Source organism: Equus asinus, chromosome 4, assembly GCF_041296235.1.
Source record: "Equus asinus isolate D_3611 breed Donkey chromosome 4, EquAss-T2T_v2, whole genome shotgun sequence".
NCBI classification, from domain to species: Eukaryota; Metazoa; Chordata; class Mammalia; order Perissodactyla; family Equidae; genus Equus; species Equus asinus.
In genome coordinates, this window is record NC_091793.1 from 43854941 (window position 1) to 43877451 (window position 22511).

At 45.1% G+C, this 22511-nt stretch overlaps 1 protein-coding gene and 1 long non-coding RNA gene across 3 annotated transcripts in view; both read left to right on the plus strand.

The window, feature by feature from the left end:
* Positions 1 to 7839, plus strand: part of CHST11 (carbohydrate sulfotransferase 11) — a 255306-nt gene extending 247467 nt beyond the window's left edge. For both annotated transcript variants that reach the window (XM_070507181.1, XM_070507182.1), the window contains exon 3: positions 2558 to 7839. In XM_070507181.1, coding sequence (XP_070363282.1) covers positions 2558 to 3412 — 855 coding nt within the window. In that variant the 3' untranslated portion in view covers positions 3413 to 7839. The remainder of the gene's footprint in view (positions 1 to 2557) is intronic.
* An 11434-nt stretch (positions 7840 to 19273) lies between these two features.
* The window catches only part of LOC139045059 (uncharacterized), a 50689-nt gene continuing 47451 nt past the window's right edge, over positions 19274 to 22511 (plus strand). The window contains exon 1 of the long non-coding RNA XR_011502674.1: positions 19274 to 19437. This is a non-coding gene — a long non-coding RNA (uncharacterized lncRNA). The remainder of the gene's footprint in view (positions 19438 to 22511) is intronic.

Below are 22511 nucleotides of genomic sequence, written 5' to 3' on the forward strand. Positions count from 1 at the left end.
GAGGGCACTAACGACTCCTTCGAGATTTTCGCCAGTTGTTCATGAGGCTAATGTAGTGAGAGGATCTCCTTGCTGTTCACACATGGAATTCTCAAAGCATCAGCGCTCTGTCCTGGTTGCTTCCTTCCCTGGAATGTGGAAATTTCCAGTGGTGATCGCATCTAGTTCAGAGAATTGCTGGGAAGATGAGGGACCGTCTATCTAAATAACCTATGAAGGTGCTTTCCACAGAGTACCTCCTCCTGCTGCCTTGCTTTGTCTCATACTGTCAGCTGGTCTCTGTTACCATCATCACCATCCATGTCGTCTTGGGGACCATGAGAGGAGGCAGACACAGAACTGTAATGCAGGGTGTAGTGACTTCTCTCTGGTTGCCACGAGGACATCTTTCAGGTCCCCAGTAAACGCATCGTAAGTATTCCCAATTGAGGCCCATCCCAGCTGCCCTGCACACATTTCAGGAGGAATTGTACAGATTGTGGTTCAGAGTTGGAAATGCAGGGCCAGCATCTTGGGTCACCCCAGGCCCTTGGCTCTACTGACTGGGCTGTCCAGGCGGTTGAGGGTTTCATTGATCCCTCTGCATTCTCAAGACTCAAGGCCACCCACAGCCTGGGCTGCAAACGGCAGTGGCTCTGGGGCTCTGAGTCCCTGTGAAGCAAATGGCCACCAGGCTTGAGAAAACCAAGCATGAAGTAGACTGTGGAGTTGTGCTATAAAGGATGCTCAATGCTGTGGGTGTTCAGAGGCGGGAACGATTCTTCCACGTATGTGACAGGAAGTGCGTTGGGCCTTGAAGGATTGTCAAATTTGTACCATGAAAAATGGAGAGGGAAGAGTCCCAGTGGGACAGGTTGGGCCCAAAGGGAAGAGAGCGAATCACTGGTTTCTCTGGAGCTCCCTTCAGTTCCACAGTGGGCCGAGTGGGAATGAGGCTGGGAAAGTAGATTCGTGCTGGACTGTGAAGGACTTCAAAAGATGAGTTTGTGGTTGGAGACTCCATGCTCAGGGCAGGGAGGCAACCAGGACACTATGTCATCCACAGCCCTAGAGTGGCTGTTCCATAGCCCTGGCACCCCAGTTTCTCTATAACTTTAACTGCGATTAATATTAATTTCCTTTATACTTAAAAGAAGAGTCACACTGCACATTCAGGAGGGTAGATGGAGGTATGACATTAGCCCAACAACAATAGGGTGCCTCCACTCTATAAAAGTCTCTGAGACCCTGGGCGTTGGAGACCAAGATGGCGGCACACCAGGTCAGTTGGTCTTGTGTTTCCTCTCCGAGGCAGACTGTGAGAACCGGTTCACACTGGGAGTGAATGGTCTTTGGGGAGAAACTTTTGCTCCTAGAATTCAGAGGAGCACAGACATCTTACCTGTGTCCTCTATTGAGGCTGCCAGCTCGCCGTCCTGGTGCCTTCTAGACTGTGAGCCCTTTAGGAAAATGTTATACCCCACACTGGTGCTGAGCAGAGTGCCCAGTACATTGTGAGGTCTGGACACATGTTTGAATGGATGGATCAAGGGATAAATATGGCGGAGGGGAAGAGTTCAAAGCTTGCAAATGATACAGTCCAGGCTCAACCAGCCTTATGCACCAAAGCAAATATGTTAACTAATGTAACAAAAGCCCAGGATTCGGGGGTCTGGTTTCAACAACGTATGGCCCCAGCTATTCAGATGATGTCACTGGGAACACATCCTTCTGTCTGCTCATCTTTCCTCTGTGCCCTTCATTCCCAGTCTGGCTCCCCCTGCATAGTGGCCCTCCTCCCTGTGCCCAAGCTCCGGGCTGCCATTCTCACAGCTCAGCAGCCTGAGAGGAAAGGGAACTGAGAATGGAGAATGGGTTCCCAGAGGAAGCAAAAAGCAACAGATGTCCACAATGATAGGCTTATAGAAAGACTGGATCCCATTGCTTTAAAACAGATCCATCACTGCCAGCCCTCCATGCTGTCTTCCTGCTTCGTTCAAGAAGATGGGAGTCCTGGACATCAGGTAGAGTAGACAGTAGGCAGCTCTGGTTGCCAGGCAGATGTGAGTTAGAATACTGACTCTGTCTCTTACCTACTGTGTGATCTCAAGCTAGTGACTTAACCTCTCTGAGCCTCGGTTCCCTCTTTCTCCCCAGATAGACTGTAAACTCCATAAGGGCAGTTACCTCCTTGTACTGTTTTATGACTTCCCCCGCAGTGCCTGCCAGCATGTGACCTGGCACAGTGGTGGGTACTTGATATTGTCAAATAAATCACCAACGGTTCAAGTTTGTTGTATGGAGAAAAGAAAAACCGTATATATGAAGCTCTAGTAAAATGCCAGGCACGTCGAGGGTGATGGATAAGTGATAGAGTTGACCATTCCATTCCTCTACAAAGGCAGTCCTGGTGAACAAAGAACAGAAATCGTTGAGACGGCTGGTGGAGAATTAGAAATGGAGACAGGCCGTTGAGGTGGTCATTTAGCTACCCTGGCCATCATGGTTGTGGATGCGGCCAAGTGGAAATATCCCACACAGGGACTGAGTTCTTATTCCTCTTGTGTCTCCTCTGCAGCTGGAGCTCTCGAGCACCGCCGTCCTGCACCAGACGCGGCGGGACCAGGTCACAGACACGTGCCGCGCCAACAGCGCCGTGAGCCGCAAGCGGCGGGTGCTGACCCCCAACGACCTGAAGCACCTGGTGGTGGACGAGGACCACGAGCTCATCTACTGCTACGTGCCCAAGGTGGCCTGCACCAACTGGAAGCGGCTCATGATGGTCCTGACGGGGCGGGGCAAGTACAGCGACCCCATGGAGATCCCGGCCAACGAGGCGCACGTCTCGGCCAATCTCAAGACCCTGAACCAGTACAGCATCCCAGAGATCAACCACCGCTTGAAAAGCTACATGAAGTTCCTGTTTGTCCGGGAGCCCTTCGAGAGGCTGGTGTCCGCCTACCGCAACAAGTTCACCCAGAAGTACAACACCTCCTTCCACAAGCGCTACGGCACCAAGATCATCAAGCGCCAGCGCAAGAACGCCACCCAGGAGGCGCTGCGCAAGGGCGACGACGTCAAGTTCGAGGAGTTCGTGGCCTATCTCATCGACCCGCACACGCAGCGCGAGGAGCCCTTCAACGAACACTGGCAAACCGTCTACTCCCTCTGCCACCCGTGCCACATCCACTACGACCTCGTGGGCAAGTACGAGACGCTGGAGGAGGACTCCAATTACGTCCTGCAGCTGGCGGGCGTGGGCAGCTACCTGAAGTTCCCCACCTACGCCAAGTCTACGAGAACTACTGACGAAATGACCACAGAGTTCTTCCAGAACATCAGCTCGGAGCACCAAACGCAGCTGTACGAAGTGTACAAACTCGATTTTTTAATGTTCAATTACTCAGTGCCGAGCTACCTGAAATTGGAATAAAGGGAGGGGTGGGGAGGGGGGAGTGGGGAGAGGGAGAGAGAATCATGCTTTTTAATTTAAGATTTTTATTTGTCGAAAAGAATTATATGGATATTGGGTTATTTTGTAAATTAATATTTCTTTGAGGATGATGCTGCGAGCAGCATAGGGGGAATTATTTAAAATCCTGAGTCAGGAAGGACGGCTGTCTCTGCAGGGGAATAGACGTGAATACTGCAACACTGTCTCAAAGGTTTCCTTGTGTTCTGGTGAATTCCATGAATTGTGCATCCCACAAATTCTAATTAATGTTATTTATAGTTATTTAAACATGGTCTCTGTATAGATTTCAGCGAGATTCTCATGTCTTTGCAGGAGAAATCTGTGTTTTGTTCTGTGCTTGCGACAGTTCATTTGGGGGCATTGAATGTTCTCTTTACTAATCGCTCCTAGAGTCACCACATGAAAACAGCCACGTGATGGCTATTGATGCCACCAGGCTTGAAATTCTCTAGAAATAAATAGAAAGAGCACCTTGGCAAGGGACGAATTCCAAACCAATTTCAATCAACTCAAAAGTCCCTCGCACTAAAGAAATGTGATTTTTTTTTTTACCCAAGAAGAGAGTTGATTATAGCCTTTTTTTCCCCCCACAAGAATTAGTAGTCTGATAGAATAGGCTTTTCTACAGAAATTTTTAACTGGCAGTGCCAGTTGTGATGAAGGTGAAGTGGCTATTGCTTTATATCCAACACATATTTATTGAGCAACTACTATGTGCTAGGCCTACTTCTAGGCCCTGCGGATAGAGCATTGAACAAAACCAATAGTCTCGGCCCTCAAGAAGCTTTACACCGACAGAGTATCCAGCTCGACAGTTAGCAAACCCCTGATATTCATGGACTTACCATGAGGTTTGGACTGTTATGAACCACCCCAGAAGGTCCGTGACCCCTCCAGATTTGCATGTTTCTGTGGCCCAAATTTGAAAACCGCATGCTTGGAGCATGCCACTTGGTCACTAATCCAAGCTCATTGCCCAACCCAAGAGATGACAAAAATACTCCTATCCCGTGCCCACTCCAGTTCATTGGTCATGTCTGCCTTTAAGCGCCCCACCCCGCAACAGGTTTGCCAGGCGCCTCGCAGAAGAGTGCTGTGGTTGATTAGCGTGTCTGCTTGGGTGAGGGAAAGGGAACTTGGCCACGTTTTCCCAGTGCCTCCTCCTGTCACCTCCAGCGCAGCATCCACGTCTCCATGTGGAAGTGTTGTTTTTACTCCTTGCCACGTCCCAGAGTGAGATGCTGGGGCAGAACGCCTACATTCGGGGATTTGCAACCGTCTGGCCTTTCTACCCCTCGCGAAGGTCAGAGGAGGACTCTCAGTACACAAAGGCTCATGCAGATCCCTCCCCACGCATGAGCAGCAAGGACAGTCTTCCGTGGTCCTAGTCTGTGCCCCTTTCCCCCGGGAGGCTAGAAACGTTCCATTTCCTGTTCCTTGCTAATTACTATCTGCGCATGCTCCTCATGTCCAGCCATTTCCGATGCCTCGGGCAAAGTTCGAGCCATATCCCTCTTACAGCTAGTGAATGAATTGGTAGCAGATACTGTATATAATAATAATAGTTCTAATAATAGGGGGTGGGGTGGGGTGTGGGTAAGTTTTTCTTTTTGTTTTGTTTTTCATGCAATATATAGCAAAAGGGGTGAGAAGAATACTCTCAACAAACGAAAAAATGAATAATTTATTCACAGAAGCTATTAAAATTGTATTGTAAAAGTCCCAGCCAGCTGAGTGGGCAGCAGCTGCCACATCACACCGAGGAAATGCTTTTATTGAATGTGAGTGAGGTGTGCACTGGAGAGGGTGGTTTCAGCCACTTCTAAAATGTTGTGTCACTTCTTCCAAGCCCTGTCCCCTTTGTGAAGGGCACGGCAACTGTACCTTTGATGGATAGAGATTTAGGCAATGTGTTTTACCAAGGAGAATGACAGACCTTGGCTGTCCCTGGAATTGAGAGTCTGGACCCTATTTCCACAGGGGCCACTGTCCTCGGAAATGGGGCTTCTGCTAATGAAACAGGTTGTCCAGCATTCCCTAATACGCGCTCCACAGAACACAGGTTCTAGGGGATGCCGCATGGATGTGATGCAAAATAAGGGTTTTGTGGTCCAATATCCTTAGCAAAATGAAGTCAGTTTCCTATCTGCAGGACTTTTCAGAGCCTTGAATGCATGCCGTGCATTGTGAATCCCCAAGAGCATCGAGTCAGTAGCGTTTCCCAAACTACGTGAGCAGGATACTCTATTTTGCAGATCATCTCACAGAGCTAGGGTTCCACAGCATCTATTTGGGTTTAGTTGATTTGCCACATCTGAGGTCTTCAAGGATAAAAACTATTTCCCCAACCCCCTCCTCCAAAAAGCAGTCAAAACAGCACCACAGTCTCCATCTGGTTTATAGAAACAGAGGTACTTTATCAAATGAATTCGACTTTTGCTTAAGTGCAATGGGTCTAATCCTGGATACTAGCACAGGCAATGATTCCACCCCTCCCGAAGGGAGTGGAGGAAAGTCTCGGGTGGTGTGGACAGAAGCAAGGAAGGGAGGGGTGGGCACAAGGCCACAGAGTGGACTTCACCCTCCTGCTTGTTCAGGATCTGGATGCTACAGGAGGGCGCTGGAAACTTCAGTTGGACCAGTCCTCCTGGTGACAAAGGCGTGGAAGCACAGAGATCTAGTCCCTGCTGGTGGAAAGTTCCCAGAACAGAAGCAAGTCCCTAGCACACTTAGCTGGTGGGGTCTGGACCAGTGCTGAGGTACTGACTACAGAGTGGTCCCCCCCCAATCCTCAAGCCTTAGGTTGCTCAATGTGAGCAGAGGGAGCCCAGCCCTCGATGAGTGCTTCTTCAGTGCCACAGTCTGGAACTGCTCACTCTGTGCGTTTTTTGGTTTTTAAATGGAAATTCACGTAGATGTCTTGAGTTTTGCGTTTCCGCCTCCATCTTTGATCGGTTGTGCGAGCTGGCTCGGTGCCGTGTGCAGATCGCCTTCTCTTGTCTGTCTTCTCTCTCAAGTGAGAAAGATTGTCCTTTGGGGACAACACATCCACCTGGGTCTGCAACGAGGCACTCTTTCTCCTCGTGTCTTGTTTTGTGTTCACATTTTATTTTCTGATGGCATAAAAACTTCTTTAAAAAAAATTGATTCAACTGTTTTGCAGAATGTAGAAAGTATTCTGTGTCCTTGGTTAAAAAGAATCCACGGGTGAAAATGTGCCTGGACAACAAATGTTTGTGTTTTTGCTTTTTGTTAAAGGAAACTCTTTGAAAACGCTTCCTATTGCATGCTCAGCTGGAGAAAAGTAAAGGCAGGTGTCCCATCTCCCAGCCGCTTTTCAAAGGTGCTGCTGTGTTTTCAAAACCAGGTACAGTGAGGGTGGTATTTACAAGGACACTCCTGCTTCACCTATCCCTTTGGTTGGAAAACTAGAATATTAACCACAGGGTTTGAATTCCTGCAGCTTCTCCAGAGTCCCCTCTGCCCTCCCAGCCGGTCTGGGAAGAAGGGCAGTTTGCTGACCCACCGTGTCTCAGGGGGACCTTCCTTCCTACCTGTTCACCAGGTGGACTTCACCCTCCTGCTTGTTCAGGATCTGGATGCTACAGGAGGGCGCTGGAAACTTCAGTTGGACCAGTCCTCCTGGTGACAAAGGCGTGGAAGCACAGAGATCTAGTCCCTGCTGGTGGAAAGTTCCCAGAACAGAAGCAAGTCCCTAGCACACTTAGCTGGTGGGGTCTGGACCAGTGCTGAGGTACTGACTACAGAAGTCCCTGCTGTAACCTGGCAAGACGCCGAGGGACTCTGTTCCCGGTGGGCGGTGCTCAGAGCATCTCTCTCAGCCCCATCCTCCCTGACACACACACGCAATCTAAGCCGCCCCACTCTGTGCAATCGTGGTGACCAGAACCCCTTCCTTGCCCACCCTTATGTCAGCAGGACTGACCCGATCGCTGCCCCAAGCTGCCACAACCAGCCTTTCCTCCAGCCTTTTCCCATCTCAACCAACTGCCCCCTCTGAACAGGCAATAGACCTTCTACAGACAGCTTGACTCTTGGCCATTGGCGGGAGAATTTCGGTCCGTTACTCTTTGTCTGGTACAGAAGGGGCTGCCCGTACTGTTTTCTTGTAAGCGTGCTCAGTAAGGCATATGGACATATAATTTAACATCTTGGTGGAGTGTGATTTTCTTTTTTTACATATTTGTATGCAGCAGAGGGCTTGTCGTCGAAAACTCTCCCTGTATCTTACTGTACCGTTCAAGAAAGCTGAATTCCACATTGCCAACAAAAGCGTGAAATGTTCATGAACCTTCCTCCAGGAAAAGCCATTCAAGCCTGATTATTTTTCTAAGTAACTTCAATTAAATTGAAGAAAAAAAGAAGCTTCTCTCTGTGTATCGTTTGTTCATGGCTCATTAACAAAAGACTGTAGGGACGGGGACGGGGGCGGGGGCCGTGTTTCTTAGCACGTGGGGGGCCCTGCTCGTGTGTATCAAAGGATGGAGAGGGAAAGATGGAGACGCAGACCCCATTGGCAGTCTTGGCCATGGGGAAGACCGCTATAGGCCTGAACTCTTTCTGTTTCGTGGATGAATGGAAGCTTTCTTCATTCCTGTTTTGTCTGTAAACTCTTTGTAGAGTGATGCATTAGAAGGCTCACCATAATCCTGGAGGCCTACCACCCATGTGAAAAATCAGGAAACAGAGGCTCTGAAAGGTTAAACGGCTTTGGTGACAGAGCCAGTATCCAAACCCGGATTGATGTGCCTTCAGAACCCCATGCTCATGGCACTAAATAACCCTTCTCTCAATGTCTATCCACAGTCTAGAAGTTCCAGGCTTGTCCTTCAAGCTCCAGCTTTCCGATTCCAAACCGTTCCTTTCCCAATGCCCCATATAGCTTCTTTCAGCTCCACTGATGGACATTTTTTAGCTTTATTGGTAAAAATGATTTATTTATTTATACTTTGCCAAAGAAGAAATATCCAAAGTTGTTTATTTTATTGTATCCTAATTTCTTTAAATGTATTATCTAAACATTTTAACATGAGAATATTGGATTAGAAAATATATTTCATTTTCAACCATGCCAGATATGGTTTATAATATGTCCACTCACCAGCTGGTTCTCACCACCAGTGGCCTGGCTCCCACCCATTCCTGGTGTCGTCACTGTCCTTGCTCTGGCCCCATCTGGTTAGGAAGTGTCCAGACCATGGAGCTTAGTAGTCTTAAATTAATGGAAAATGCACTTCCTTTTTAATGTGGTGAGTGGATATAACTTTGTCATGGCCTGTCCCCGTCTCACTGGGGACACGGTAAATGTCAGTGAGAAGCAAAACTGGAGGAGGATTTCCCCAGTCTTAGTTTACTCGCCTTAGAGTAAGAGTGAATTGCCCTCTTGTCAGCTAGTGAGTATTTCTGGTGGTGCCACAGATGCTCTCTCTGTGACACTGCAGAAGCTACAGAAACCGAAGAGCCTGTGGCCTAGAACATGGCCAGGGCCAGGCCAGGGTGAGGGCATTACTGACCCAGCACCAAGTGAACAAAAATAGCACCGGGGAGAATCATGTTTGTATATGATGCCAGAGCGTCCTTTCTTGGGAAGAACTCTCTTTTCTCAAGTTACGTCTTTTCTGTATGTTGGGTGTTTGAATAATTTTGATGATAGTATCATGTTGATAGTAGAAAATGAGTAAAATATTGGCAATTCCATGTCAGCCCCCAAAGTCATTTCAGACATTTTCTAAAAAGTCACAATATCCAAAAAGACCAGGAACCGTTGGCCGAGAATGCATCCAAGGCATGAAGCAAGAGGGCAGAATCTTGAGGGCTTGGTGAACGGAACTCTGGGGAAATCTCCCCTGGGGTGCAATTCTGAGCTTTACACAGCCCATGGTGGCCAGTGGCCATGGGCTCCTGGGTCCTGGGATGACTTACAAGAAGTAACAGCCTGGTCTGGTCTGCATTCGCCATAGAGTTTATCAGACATCTTGGGTCTGGGGTAATGGTCATTTCCAGTATAAAACTAACAAGGGACATTCTAGCAAGATTGACATGAGAAACAAACAACCTCATCCCCATTCCAAAATCCTCTCCTGGAGCCAGCCTTGTCCACCCATCATAATTCATAGATAGAACAGTCACAATGGAAACAGCCTGCTGATTCCAAGCACGTGGCTGGCTGAGAACTGTGCACAAACATACTGCCTCAGTCTTTGCCTCTTTGAAAAACGGGAAACAGCGACATCTGAATTAAGCCAAAGTTGAGATCAATAAGAATCCTCGGGGCCAGTAGCCCCAGTTCATCCACCAAGGAGCTGTTTGTAACCTAGAGGTGATCACTCACTGTTTGGGCCTCAGTTCCCTCAACCATAAAATGAAAGAATTGAGCTCTATGTGTGGTTTTCATTTTTTTTCCTAAATGAGCCTCTTTAAAATGTTTTGTATGTTGAACTCATACGTAAAACAGATTAAGCAGAGAGGCTGTGATTTAATAGGTGGAGGCCCAGCCAAGCCTCTTTTCCCTGGGACCTCCATGGACCCCTAGGGTTCTAAGGAACACAGTTTAAGAACCACTAAATTCGATGCCCTCCGAGCCCTTCCAGGTTTGACATCCTCTAATGATCTCCCCAAATCCTCCTCTGGAGCTCACCTTGCCCTACGCCAAAAAGGTCAATTAGCAATTAGACGGGACCATAGACGTCAAAACCACTTCCAGAGGGTAGTTAAGGGAACAGCATTAGAACAAGATTAAGATGGAAGAACAGAAAGAAGGACAAAGAAAAAGGAAAAGGTAGAAGCTGAAGCAGGAAAGAAAGAGCTCACAGCCAGATTCAAGATGGGAACCAAAGCTTACACTCCTCTTTCCAACTGGTCTGCGAAGGGAACACAGGCTCCAAATTCCTACAGAAGCCATTCATCTCAAATACAAGAGACTGGAATGAAAAACAGTCTCTGTATTAATCTGCTCTTTATTTCTCAATGTTTGTTTTTAAAAATAATAGAGTGTCTCATTATGCGAGAATAGCAAGGGCTTTGATTTCACGTTGGTTTGGACAAGCCGGCAGCTAGGGAAGGAGAATTCTTTTGGCTGTGTCCAGCCTTGGACCTTTGCCTGACGGATTAAGCCAGAAACAACTTTGTGCCTGGCACCAAACTGGCCACAGGATGAAGGGAAAATGCCTAAAGAAGAAATGGAAGAAGAAAGACCTCTGACTGTAAGATTGGTGCCTGTACACCGAGCTTCTGTGCACCGTGAGCACAAACTCAACTGTAAGAGGCTTGGAAATGTTTGCTTTTAATGTAGTCTTTTCCAAAAGTATATAGTTTCATAAAGCAAGTTGACCATAAAAGTGACTAACTGTGATTAATTCATATAATTTATCATTTTCTCTCTAATGTGTTCAATGCTCTCCATTTAATCTTCGCAGCAACCAACAAGGCAGCTACTTGTATCCTTTTTACAGGCAAGGAAGCAGAAGATTAGAATAGTTAAATAATTTGCCCCAAATTACTCATCTACTAAGGGGCAGAGCCAGGATTCAAACTCAGACCTGGTTGACTCTCTGGCCCGTTGGACTCGGCATCACCGGTGGGCGGAGATGGGAGGAGACCAGAAGGCTAACCTGGGGGGTGATGGTGCTACTGACAGACGTGGAGAGAGAGTAAAACTGCAGCCAAAGTGGCAAAAACTGATTAAACACAACTGAAAGACACTAAGAGAGGATAAAACCAAAGAGCTAGAAGAGTAAAAGGGTAAAGTCCAGACTAAAAACTAGAGGATATGTCCAATAAAGTTTCTGCCTGTGTTGTCGAGATAGGAACAACTCAGTTCTCCTCCTGTGTGTCTCCTTTACTCGCACAGCATCACACTCAACACTTCTGACACCAGATTGGGGGGGGGGGTCCCGACAACAAGCAGTTCTCTGAGACCAGCAGGGTGTCCTTCCATTTAACTCAATTCTGACACCATCTACCTGGAGATAGTGTCAGATCCCACAGGCGAAGGGCTCAGTCCTACAAGACTGCCTGCCTGCCACTTCAGGTGCCAATCGCAAGTCCAAGTTGTCACCTGTGCTTCTGACCGATTGGCCATAAATCAGATGTTCCCACAACCCCTCCTCAGGTTTGATTATTTGCTAGAGTGGCTCACAGGACTCAGGAAACCAGTTTCCTCACTGTTTACCAGTTTATTATAAAAGGATGCGATAAAGGATACAGATGAACATCCAGATGGAAGAGATACGCAGGGCAAGGCATGCTGGAAGGGGCACGGAGCGTCCATGCCCTCTCCAGGAGCCACTCTCCCAGCCCCTCCACCTGTTCACCAACCTGGAAACCGTCTAAATTCCATACTTGTGGAATTTTTATGGAGGCTTCAGCATGTAGACATGATCGAACATTAGCTCCGTTTCCAGTCCCTTTCCCTTCTCTAGAGAATGGGTGATGGGGTTGAACATTCCAAACTTCTAATCATGGCTTGGTCTTCCTGGTGACAGCCCCCATCCAGGATCCCACCAAGAGTCACCTCCTTAGAACAAAAGACATAGCTATCACTCAGGAAATTCCAAGGGATTGAGGAACTCTGTGCCAGGAACCAAGGACAAAGACCAAATATTAGAACCAAAGATGCTCCCAGTGCTCTGATCACTTAGAGAATTCCAAGGGTTTTAGGAGCTCTGTGCCAGGAACCGGGACAGAGACCAATATGTATATCTTCTATTATCTCACAGTTGTCTATTACAGTATCTTGCAAAAACAGCTGGACTGATTATCAAAAAATCTGGAGAAACTATTTAGAACTTAGATTTCAAGTAAAAGCCAGATGGCAAAAGGGAAATTCAAGCTAGGGGTTTCAGAGGAGGCCATGAATCTACCAAATGGAATGCATAAGCCATGAGTATTCTGACGTCTGGACAGAACAAGCCAACCTGGGTTTCAAATATAAGCCCCAAATCAAGTCTCAAGGGCAGCTATGGAGGATGAAGCTGTTGGGTTCAAGAGGCTGCTCACATAGCAATCAACGGTGCCCAGTGCAGCCTGGGGTGAGCAGCCGTGGGATGAACGACCTTTCCAGGCAGTGTAGAGAAGCCAGACAAGAACAGGTGAAGACAGAAAGGCTGAGGGCAAGTGAGGGCATCTTGGGGCAGAAACAGCTATGGATTCCATCAGGCTTCAGGTCCTCACAGCTGCTGCGTGCTCAGGCTCCCCACGCAGGTTCTCCTGTAGCCCTGGGGCAGAGCTCCTATAAGCCGAGTCCGGAGCTTCCCCCACTTCTAGGAACCTGTGGCTGTGAGGGGACCCATTCATTCACTCAAACATGTGCTAAGGATCTGCCTACGTCAGACCCTGAGCAGGATGCCAAGAAGATGGCAAGTCTTAGGACTCACAACCAAGTGGAGGATACAGAAATGTTAACATATAGTTATAGGATAGTCAAATCCATGAAGATGAAACGGCACACTATCCCTGGGGAACAAGCAATCCTAGTCAGCAGCTGGAGAACCTGGGAGGAGGTGAGGGGTTTGCATAGTGGTTATCAACCTGGGGTGATTTTGCGCCCCCGGTGGACAGACTGCCAAGCAAAGAATTGTCCAGCTCAAAAATGCCAGCGTTGGGAAACCCTGAATGGGAGAAATATTAAGGGGGTAGGGTCTGTGGCTTTTAGTAACTGAATGGATGTGCAGATGAGGAAGAGGAAGATGAGGAGGCAAAGAGGATTGGCGTGTTCCCAGCTTGGGAAACAGTCGCAGGAGACTGGGGCCATTCATGGAGGTCAGATAATGAGGAGCAGGTGTCCGGGAAGGCCATGACTTCAGGATGGGACATGCTGGATTAAGTTCACCTGGGACATCCAGAGGAAGATGGATAAGCGGGTCAAAACCTCACAACTCAAAGTGTGGTTCGTGGACCAGCAGCAAGGAGATTACTTGGGAGCTCGCTAGAAATGCAGTGTTTCAGGCCCCAAACCAGCCCTCCTGCACTTTAAGAAGCCGAGTGAGTCATATGCACATGCACATTTGAGAATGTTGGTCTAGAGTATAAGAGACAGTCTGTAGCTTTGGGGAAGTGGGGTCATCTTACATTATTACTTATTCTTCCAGCAACCCTGAGACATGAGTATGAGCAGAGCCACTGTGTCTGGTTGTACAGGTTGTGCACTGCACAAAGGTGCCTGGCTGAGGATGGGACCAACATTTGACATTTACCCTGAAGGAAGGGATGCATTTTTCTTACCCTGCTTGCCGAGTTATAAGCACAGGGGCTGTGACCACCCGAAAGTGTGTTTTTCTAATTTTCACAAAAGCCCGAGACCTAGCAGCGGCCTTGGATATAATACAGTGCCACATCTCCTTATTCGCAGTTTTGAAATCTACAAAACCCTAAAGACCAAAATTTTTTCATAGATTTGCAGCAAGCTCACTTGGCAGCAAAACCTGACATTAACTAACATGAAACTAGTTACCGTCTTTATTTATCCTACTTACTGTGAATGCTCATACATTTTCCTGCAGAAATACTAATGTGTTTTCTTATGGGGTACAGCCCCCACACCCTACTGGGGTATTAGGTAATGCATGCTATTTGCACAGCATTCTTTTTCTAAAATTTGAAAAATTTTTTATTCTAAAACACATCTGATCCAAGGGTTACAGATAAGAACTGTGAACTTGTACTACCCTAGTTTTACAGATGGGGAAACTGAGGCTCGGAGAGGTTAAGTCCAGGAGGGAGCCAAGGTTCAAACCCCCTGCTCTTTCTGCATCACACTAGTTCCAAGAAGCTTACTGCATAAGACGCTAATCGGTGCACAGTCTGGGCCCTTCCCTCAAAGACGACGTGTGTCTTCAGACAGAGACACACGTGAGAGGCACAAGGCTGCCAATCCCTGCACGTGAGCTCCACGTTTCCCAACGAGCCTCTGGTGTTTCCACAGCACTTTGTCCAAAGCCGGGCACCCCGTTCTGGAAACGTCCATCAACTTCAGCCTCGTTGGCAGACAGGGGGAATCCCAGCGATATTGCAAAGGAATGAAAGCAAGGGAATTCTCGTTGGATCTGTGATTGAAACAATACAAACGACAGCAAAACGGCAGGGAGGGTCTTCCGTTGTGCTGTTCATCTTCTGCAGACAGAGGTCTGCGGCGGTGGCAGCAGCGGCGGGGTCCGAATGACAATTTGTTCTTAAAGACGTTCGCGAGCTTCGGGGAACACAGCGCCCGTCGTCTCTTCGGAGGATCGCTGCTGATTGCTCACCCACAAAGCCCAGACTTTATTCTCCTAACAGAAATAAACCTGGAGCTATAGACTGTCAGCCAGATAAGAGTCAGGGGACCATCCTCTCTGAAATTGACAAGCTAGAATTACATTCATGCGATGCTCATGTCTGTCTTCTTCACTTCTGAGCTGACATGATGGGGTGTTGCCACAAAGTACATTTTGGAAATTTGGCATCTTGTCACCAAAATCGATGATTATCCATTTAAATGAACTTAAGCTTTTATGAAAAATGTTTGTTTTAAAAATACCTTTATTTAAAAATATTTCAGTGAATATTGAACTCAAAATTGATTTCTGATTCGTTTCTGATTCTTTCCATTGTATGCACATGAATAACACATTGATGTATATTTATCAACTTTATATTATTTTATATACACATTACATATCTTCTCTGGAGAAGTGTTTATTCAAATCTTTTGCCCATTTTAAAAATTGGCTTGTTCATCTTGTTATTGAGTTGTAAGAACTCTTTATCAATTTTGCATAAAAGTCCTTTATCAGAAATGTGTTTGGCAAATATTTTCTCCAGTCCGTGGCTTGCCTTTTCATTTTCTTAACAGTGTTTGACTGTAAGTATGATGCCAGCCGTCGGTCTTTTGTAGACGCCCTTCATCAGCACATTGAGGTGGACAGTTTGCTATTTGATTAAGGATTTTGCTGTATGTTCATGGGGTCTGTTGCCTTGTAGTTTTCTTTTCTTGTAACGTCTTCATCTGGTTTTGGTGTTAGGGTAATGCTGACCTCATAACGTGACTTAGGAAGTGTCCCTTCTATTCTCTGGAAGAATCTGTGTAGAAACTGTGTTATTTCTTCTGCAAATGGTAAGTAGAACTTACTTATAAAGCCATCTGAACCTGAAATTTTCAGTGTGAGAAGACCTTTAATTACAGATTCATTTTGTTTAATAGATACACAGCTACTTCACGTTACCTACTCTTTCTTGACTGAGTTTTGGTAGTTTACGTCTTCTCAGGAATATGTCCATTTCCTCTCAGTTGCTGAATTTATTGGCATAAAGTTGTTCATAATATTACTTTAATGTCTGTTTGGATATGTAATCATATCCCCCTTTTTACTGGTGGTTAGTGTCTTCTCTTTTTGCTTCAATAGTCTGGCTCAAAATTTGTCAGTTTCATTGATTCTAAGAACGAGCTTTCGTTTCACTGATTTTCTCTTGTTGCGTTTCTGCTTTCAATTTCCCTGTCTTGTGCCCTCATCTTTCTTATTTCACTTTCTTCTTCTAGCCTTGGGATTAATGTGTCCTTCTTTTTCTAGTTTACAGTAGAACCTTAGATTATTCCTTTGACTCCTTTCTTCTGTACTGATACAGCGCTTAAAGCTATAATTTTCCTTCTAGGTACTACCTTAGCTCCATTCCATACATTTTGGTAAGTTCTGTTTCCATTGTCATTCAGTTCAAAGTATTTTCTGATTTTCCTCGTGATTTCTCCTTTGACTCATGGGTTACTTAGAAATATGTTGGCAATTTTTCATATATCTTTCAGCCTTTCATTTCTAGTTTAATTCTGTTGTGGCCAGAAAACATAACTGTATGATCTCAGTCCTTTTACATTTACTGAGACTTATTCTGTGGTCCTGAATAGGGTCAATCTTGGTGTCTATTCTCTGTGCACCTTAAAAGAATGTGTATTCTGCTGGTATTGGGTGCAGGGTTCTGTAACTGTCAACTCGGTCAAGTAGGCTGATGATGTTGTTCAAGTCTTCCATATCTATATTGTTTCATCAATTATTGAGAAAAATGTTGAAATCTCCTATTATAATTGTGTTTGTCTATTTCTCCTTGAAGTTCTATCAATTTTTGCTTCATACGTTTTCATAATATGAAGTTTTTAAAATTAGGTGCATATATATTTGATATTGTTATGTCCTCTTGATGAATTAACCCTTTGTCTTTATGAAAAATCCCTATTTGTTCCTATTTGTAGTACTTGTGGGTTAGATTGATCCATTTGTGGTTTGTCTTTAAACTCATTTAGGATGGGTCTAGAGTCGCCTTTGTTCTAGAGCGAATTAAGCCCCATTTGTAAGGTGCGGCCTTTCTGAGGATCCTACTTAGTGCCCTGAATATTCAGTAAGATCTTTAACTCTGACTAGAGCCAACTCAAATAGTTCCTGGCACTGTGTCACTTCTGGGAATTATTTTTTGTAGAGTTCCCTAGCAATTGTCCTTTCCTTGGAAGTTGTTCTTGTCGACTTTGGGATTTTACTCTGCACAGGCGCTCACTGATATTCAGTCAAACTCAAGAGGACCTCCATCTAAATCTATGAAGCTCTTTTTCAGTGTAGCTCTTGTCACTCGGGTACCTGGTACCCTACTCTGCCAATTCTAGCCACCTTGGCCTCTCAGAACGTTAGTCCATCTCTTCAACTCCAAGAGACTGGGTGGACTGAGTCTGGATTCCCCTCTGTAGGCCACAGTCTGGGAATTACCTCCAGACAGAAAGCCTTGGCAATGGTAGCCCTCGCCTCAATTGTTGCTTTTTCTCAGGAATCACAGTCCATTAATGCTGTTGTCCAACGTCTGAAAACAGTTGTTGCCTATATTTTGTCCATTTTTCTAAGTTTTTCAAAGTTGTGGCGAGGCAATTCTGGACTGTTTATCCCTCATGATCCTATGTAGACATTTGCTTATTGTTTCAATAACTGTAGCTAAGTCAACATCCCATGGCTTATTTTAACTACCCCTTAACTTTGAGAATTTGGATTATTTCTTTAATTTTTAAAAAATTATGAACAACACTAAAGTGAATGTTGTTATTAAAAAAAACACTTTAATTTTCTTTAGAGGATATTTCCTTGAGATTTAGTAGAGTTACCAGAACAAAGGAGATGAATAATTTTATAGTTCTTGTTGCGATGTTTCCTTATTGTCCCCAGAAAGATAAAACCCATTTACAGCACCACTAGGCACTGTAATATGAATACATATTTCTCCTGATTGCCAGCATTGGACTTTATTGCTTTATTTTCGTTAGTTGAAACCATGAGTAATGGTGCCTAGAAGATGTCTCAATTTATTATTTTTTCTTATATTGCTAGGAAAATTGTGCATTTTCCCATCTTGTGTATAAACTATCTGTTCATCAACCTTAACAACATATCAAGAAGAATTACGGTATTTATACTGCAAGACCTCATTACATTTTGTAGGATAGTAAGCTATTATAGGCTGAGCTTTTCACATAGTTTAACCCCTTCTTTTAGTTTACATATGACTATCTTCTTTCTTCTTCTTTTTTATTTTACCTGAGGAAGATTTGCCCTGAGCTAACATCTGTGCCAGTCTTCCTCTATTTTGTATGTGGGTCACCGCCACAGCATGGCTGCCAATGAGTGGTATAGGTCCAAGCCTGGGAACTGAAAATGGAGCACACTGAACTTAACCACTAGGCCACAAGGCCAGCCCTCATATAAATTTCACCTTTTTTTTTTTAAACATTGGCCGTGAGCTAACATCTATTGCCAATCTTCTTCTTCTTCTTCTTCTTCTTCTTCTTCTTCTCCCCAAAGCCCCCCAGTACATAGTTGTATATTCTAGTCGTAGGTCCTTCTAGTTGTGCTATGTGGGACGTCGCTTCAGCATGGCTTGATGAGCAGTGCTAGGTCCACACCCAAGATCTGAACTGGCGAAACCCTGAGCCACCGAAGCAGAGAGCATGAACTTAACCACTTGGCCACGGGGCCAGCCCTAGCTTTCACTTTTAAGTGTATCCCTTTCAGTAACTGTTAGATTTTGTTCTTACTTCCATCAGTGGCTCTTCTTTATCCAGAATGTTTCATCTTTTCAACTTAAATATAAGCCATATATTTATATTTTTCACCGCCTCGTAAGTACATTTTTCATTGTTACAGTGGCTTGCTTTTTCTCTTTGTTTGCATGGCTGCTGCAGTAAATTTTAACGTCTTGATTTCTCTTCATTCTGTACTCTCAATCCACAGGACTTTAAAAAACATGTCTGTGTTGTTACCCCCATATTTCCAGTGTCTAGCACAGTGCCTGCCACATTGATTTATCATTTAAAACATAATTGTTGGGATCCTACTGTGAATGCCGTGGAGACCAGGGGTGTGGATTAACCCAGTCATCGGAAATCCTTTTAGGAGTCACGTTTATATCTGTGCCTCTCATATTTTTGTGATCTGATTTGTAGACGTTAATGGTCCTTCATTACCCATGGCCTCTGGGAATGTGCTAGGCAGCTTCTCTTTAAGAAGAGCCTTCATCTCATTCACGTCTGCCGTGCCCTCATGAAAGTTCTTGCAGCTGCAGGATTTGAGGGTGACAAATTGTTTCACCACCTCTGACAAACGCCCTTTGGCTTCTCAATAAAAGGTCAGCTTGGTCTATGTTAAAGGTCAGATTAAAGGTCAACCTGACCCTGAAAGGTCAACCTGGCCAACCCTGCGTGAATCCTGACAACCCCATTTCTCTTAACTGTGTGTAACCTTTCCCACAAAGCCTTCCTGTGCTTTCTCTATAGTTTAAGGGGTAAACTCCAAATTTGTTTTGTTCTTACATCCCGCAATGTTTCCTTTCTTCTCAAATCCTTAAAAGAACCTGTCTCTAATTCTGAGGTTTAAAGCCTTGACCAACAGCCGTGCTTTTGGAGCCTTCTTCTGCGTGGATTTCTATGTCGTTTCCTCCCCGGTACGGAATTGAGATTGCCATCCAGGGTAGGATATTGATCTTCCATGATTTCGTTGGCTCTAGCCTTTCCTCGGGAGCCCTGGATGCTGCTGGCTTCTGCTTGCTCTGTTTAGTTTATCGAATACCTGCCAGGACTTCCGAGGTCTGTGTGTTTCGTTTGCATGATGCTGCCTCTTTTTGTGATTTGGTCCTGATTTAGGCGCTGATTCAGGAAGGTGCTGTATACGGGCACCATCCACCCTCTTGAGTGGCTCTTTGTGCCGATGCAAGTTTCAATGAAACTTTGCACGAGCTGCCAAATGCTGGGTTCCCGTGAAATCCTAGGCAGAAGTCCAGTCTGAAAGACACACCCAGGGCTGCTTTGGTCTTTCTTGGTTTTGGTGGAAGCGGGCTGAGGAGGCTCAGAGCCCCCTCAACCTATTCATCCCCCAAGAGAACTGAGAATCCGAGGGCTCAGCTGAGGCGTTTCACTCAAGCTGCTCTGGTGTGTCAAGCCCGCCTCCTTCCTCAGCTTCCCTCCCCAACTACATTCCTGAGCCTCAGTTCTGTCACTCACGCTTGCTCCACTTTCCTTCTTAACAGCCATCATGTCTCACTTCATCTTTTACATTAACTCATATCTTATCCTTTATGCTTCCTTGAGTGTCTTTGGAAATCTGGGCAGATTTGGTTAATTAAAAAAAAAAAAAAGCTATTTACACTTACGGATTGTGAAGAAGCCAGGAAAGAAGTGTTTTGGATTTTTAAAAATACACATATGGGCTTCTTTTTATTTATTAACAGCTTTTATACATTTTCAATATTATTCCGTAAAGCAGCTGTTTCTTTGAGTTCTCTTTCACACCTGCCTGTCACTTCGGATTTCCGTTTGTTAATTTACAAATCTGAATTGGAAGTGATGAAAGCAAAGCACAAGGTAATTTTGGGGATTTTCAGTGTTCCTTATATATCTGAGAGGCATTCAGAAGCTCTGAGTACACCCCTCTGGGGGCACAGAGAGACCACTGGTTTATTCTCCATCCCCTAAATACTGTTTCTGAGGTGTGAGTACTAATATAACATTTGCCAAACCTAGATTGGTTATGTTTGTGTGTTTTTCCACCGCTAGACTGAACAGCTCTGAAGGGAACATTTTTGCCTTTATCCATCATTATCTTACTCAGCATGATGCAAGTGAATGATAGGTGCTGAAATGGGAAAGGCACCATCTATTTATCCTTCCAGAAAGTCTTCAGAATGCCTGTTAAAAATGTTAATTATCTTGGCATTGGGGAAAATATGACACAAACTGACTTGAATAGGGATAATGTTCCTTTTCCTAGATGGGAAAGAGTATGATGTTCACCACAGGTCTCAAAGAGGGCACATTTTCAGATGACCAGTGGCTCTTCAGGTTAATGAAATGGCAAAATGACATGGCTGACACAACACCGATAGCACTTAAATGTGCAAAGTATACAAGGAGAAAATATCTGAACCAAGTAGACACAATGGTGGCGTGGAATCACCGTAGAGTTAGAAGCCATTATCTCCGTGTTTAGTTTTGGCAAAAAGGATCCAACAGCGAACTTCACCTCATTGTTCAGAATAAGCAGCAACACACAGCACAGCAGAGGTGACTTTCCTCCTGCCGGGCCCTGGGCACACGCGTACCCTTGTCTTGGTCGCATTAGGTCTGAGCTGCCTCACCTGGCGTGGCTCACTCAGGGCCCCGGCAGGGACCTCTGACACCATCAGCAGTTAGTTAGTCAACATTATTGTGTTGGTGTCATTCAAGGTACTGGGCAAGGCTCTAAGTAAATCCCCACCAGGCTTAGCTTATTCATTCATTCATTCATTCATTCATTCATTCATTCCATGTGCATTTATTGAGCATTGAGGAATATCAAGGTGAATAAATAACAGTACTTGTCTTCAAGTTGGTCACAGATTATAGGATAATAACAGTAAAATACAGGAAGGGCATAACTCAGTATCTTGGGGGGAAGTTATGTTTAGGGGGAAATGATACTTTATTGCTGATGTTTGCCATTCCATGATTGACTCTTATTCCTTGCTTCCCAATATGGGAATAAGCCTCTTGCAATATACATGTCACTTGGGATCTCAGAGGAATAACCTCAATAGAAATGCCCAATTGTCCTAATTATCCAACAGTGAAATTCATTAGTCAACAAATGAAACCCATGCTTGAATATAAGCTGTTAAATTAAGTAAACAAGGAGGCCTTTAGGCCGAGATAGCTCTAATGCCGTGACAGCCTGCGTAAGCAGACCAAAATCTAAGCCTGTAAATGCCTCAGGTTGTGAAATCAAAATGCTAAAGACAACCAATCACAGCCAACTAGGCATTAAGCTACAGCCAATCAAATAATTTCCTTTCGTTTTTGGTGAGGAAGATTGGCCCTGAGCTAACATCTGTGCCCATCTTCCTCTATTTTGTACGTGGGATGCTGCCATAGCATGGCTTGATGAACAGTGTAGGCCAACACCCAAGATCCAAACCTAGGAACCCCAGGCCGCTGAAGCAGAACGTGCTGAACTCAACCACTGCGCCACCAGGCTGGCCCCAATAATTTCCTTTCTTTGCTTCTGCACTTTGTAAGTCTTTTCCCCGGCTCCCATCAGCAGAGTGCATCTAACCACTTCCAGTTTGGTGCCGCCCAATTTAAAATCCATTTTTGTTCAAACTCTTAAAATGTTTAATATGCCTCAGTTTATCTTTTAACAAAGCATACAGCTAGGAATCCCCAAATACTTGGAAAAGCCGTCTAAAACAAATGAGAGAACACAAAGCGAAGAGAAAAAAATAAATCCACAGGAAATAGTAAAACAAACAAAAACACCAAGGAGAGGTGGTGTCTTTGAAGGGGTAAAAGAGGATATTGTATTCATGAAACAAGAAATGCCAACACCAGGGAACAAATAGAGAAAAAAAAGAGCTCCTGGAAATTAAAAATAGAATAGCCAGAATAAATCCAAATGAAGGATCGGGAGATAAAGAAACCTCACAGGAAGAAGATAAAGAGAAAAAGAATACAAAGATAGAAAACAAGAAGGATGAGAGAGGTGGTTAATCTACCAAGGAGGGACAATTTCTA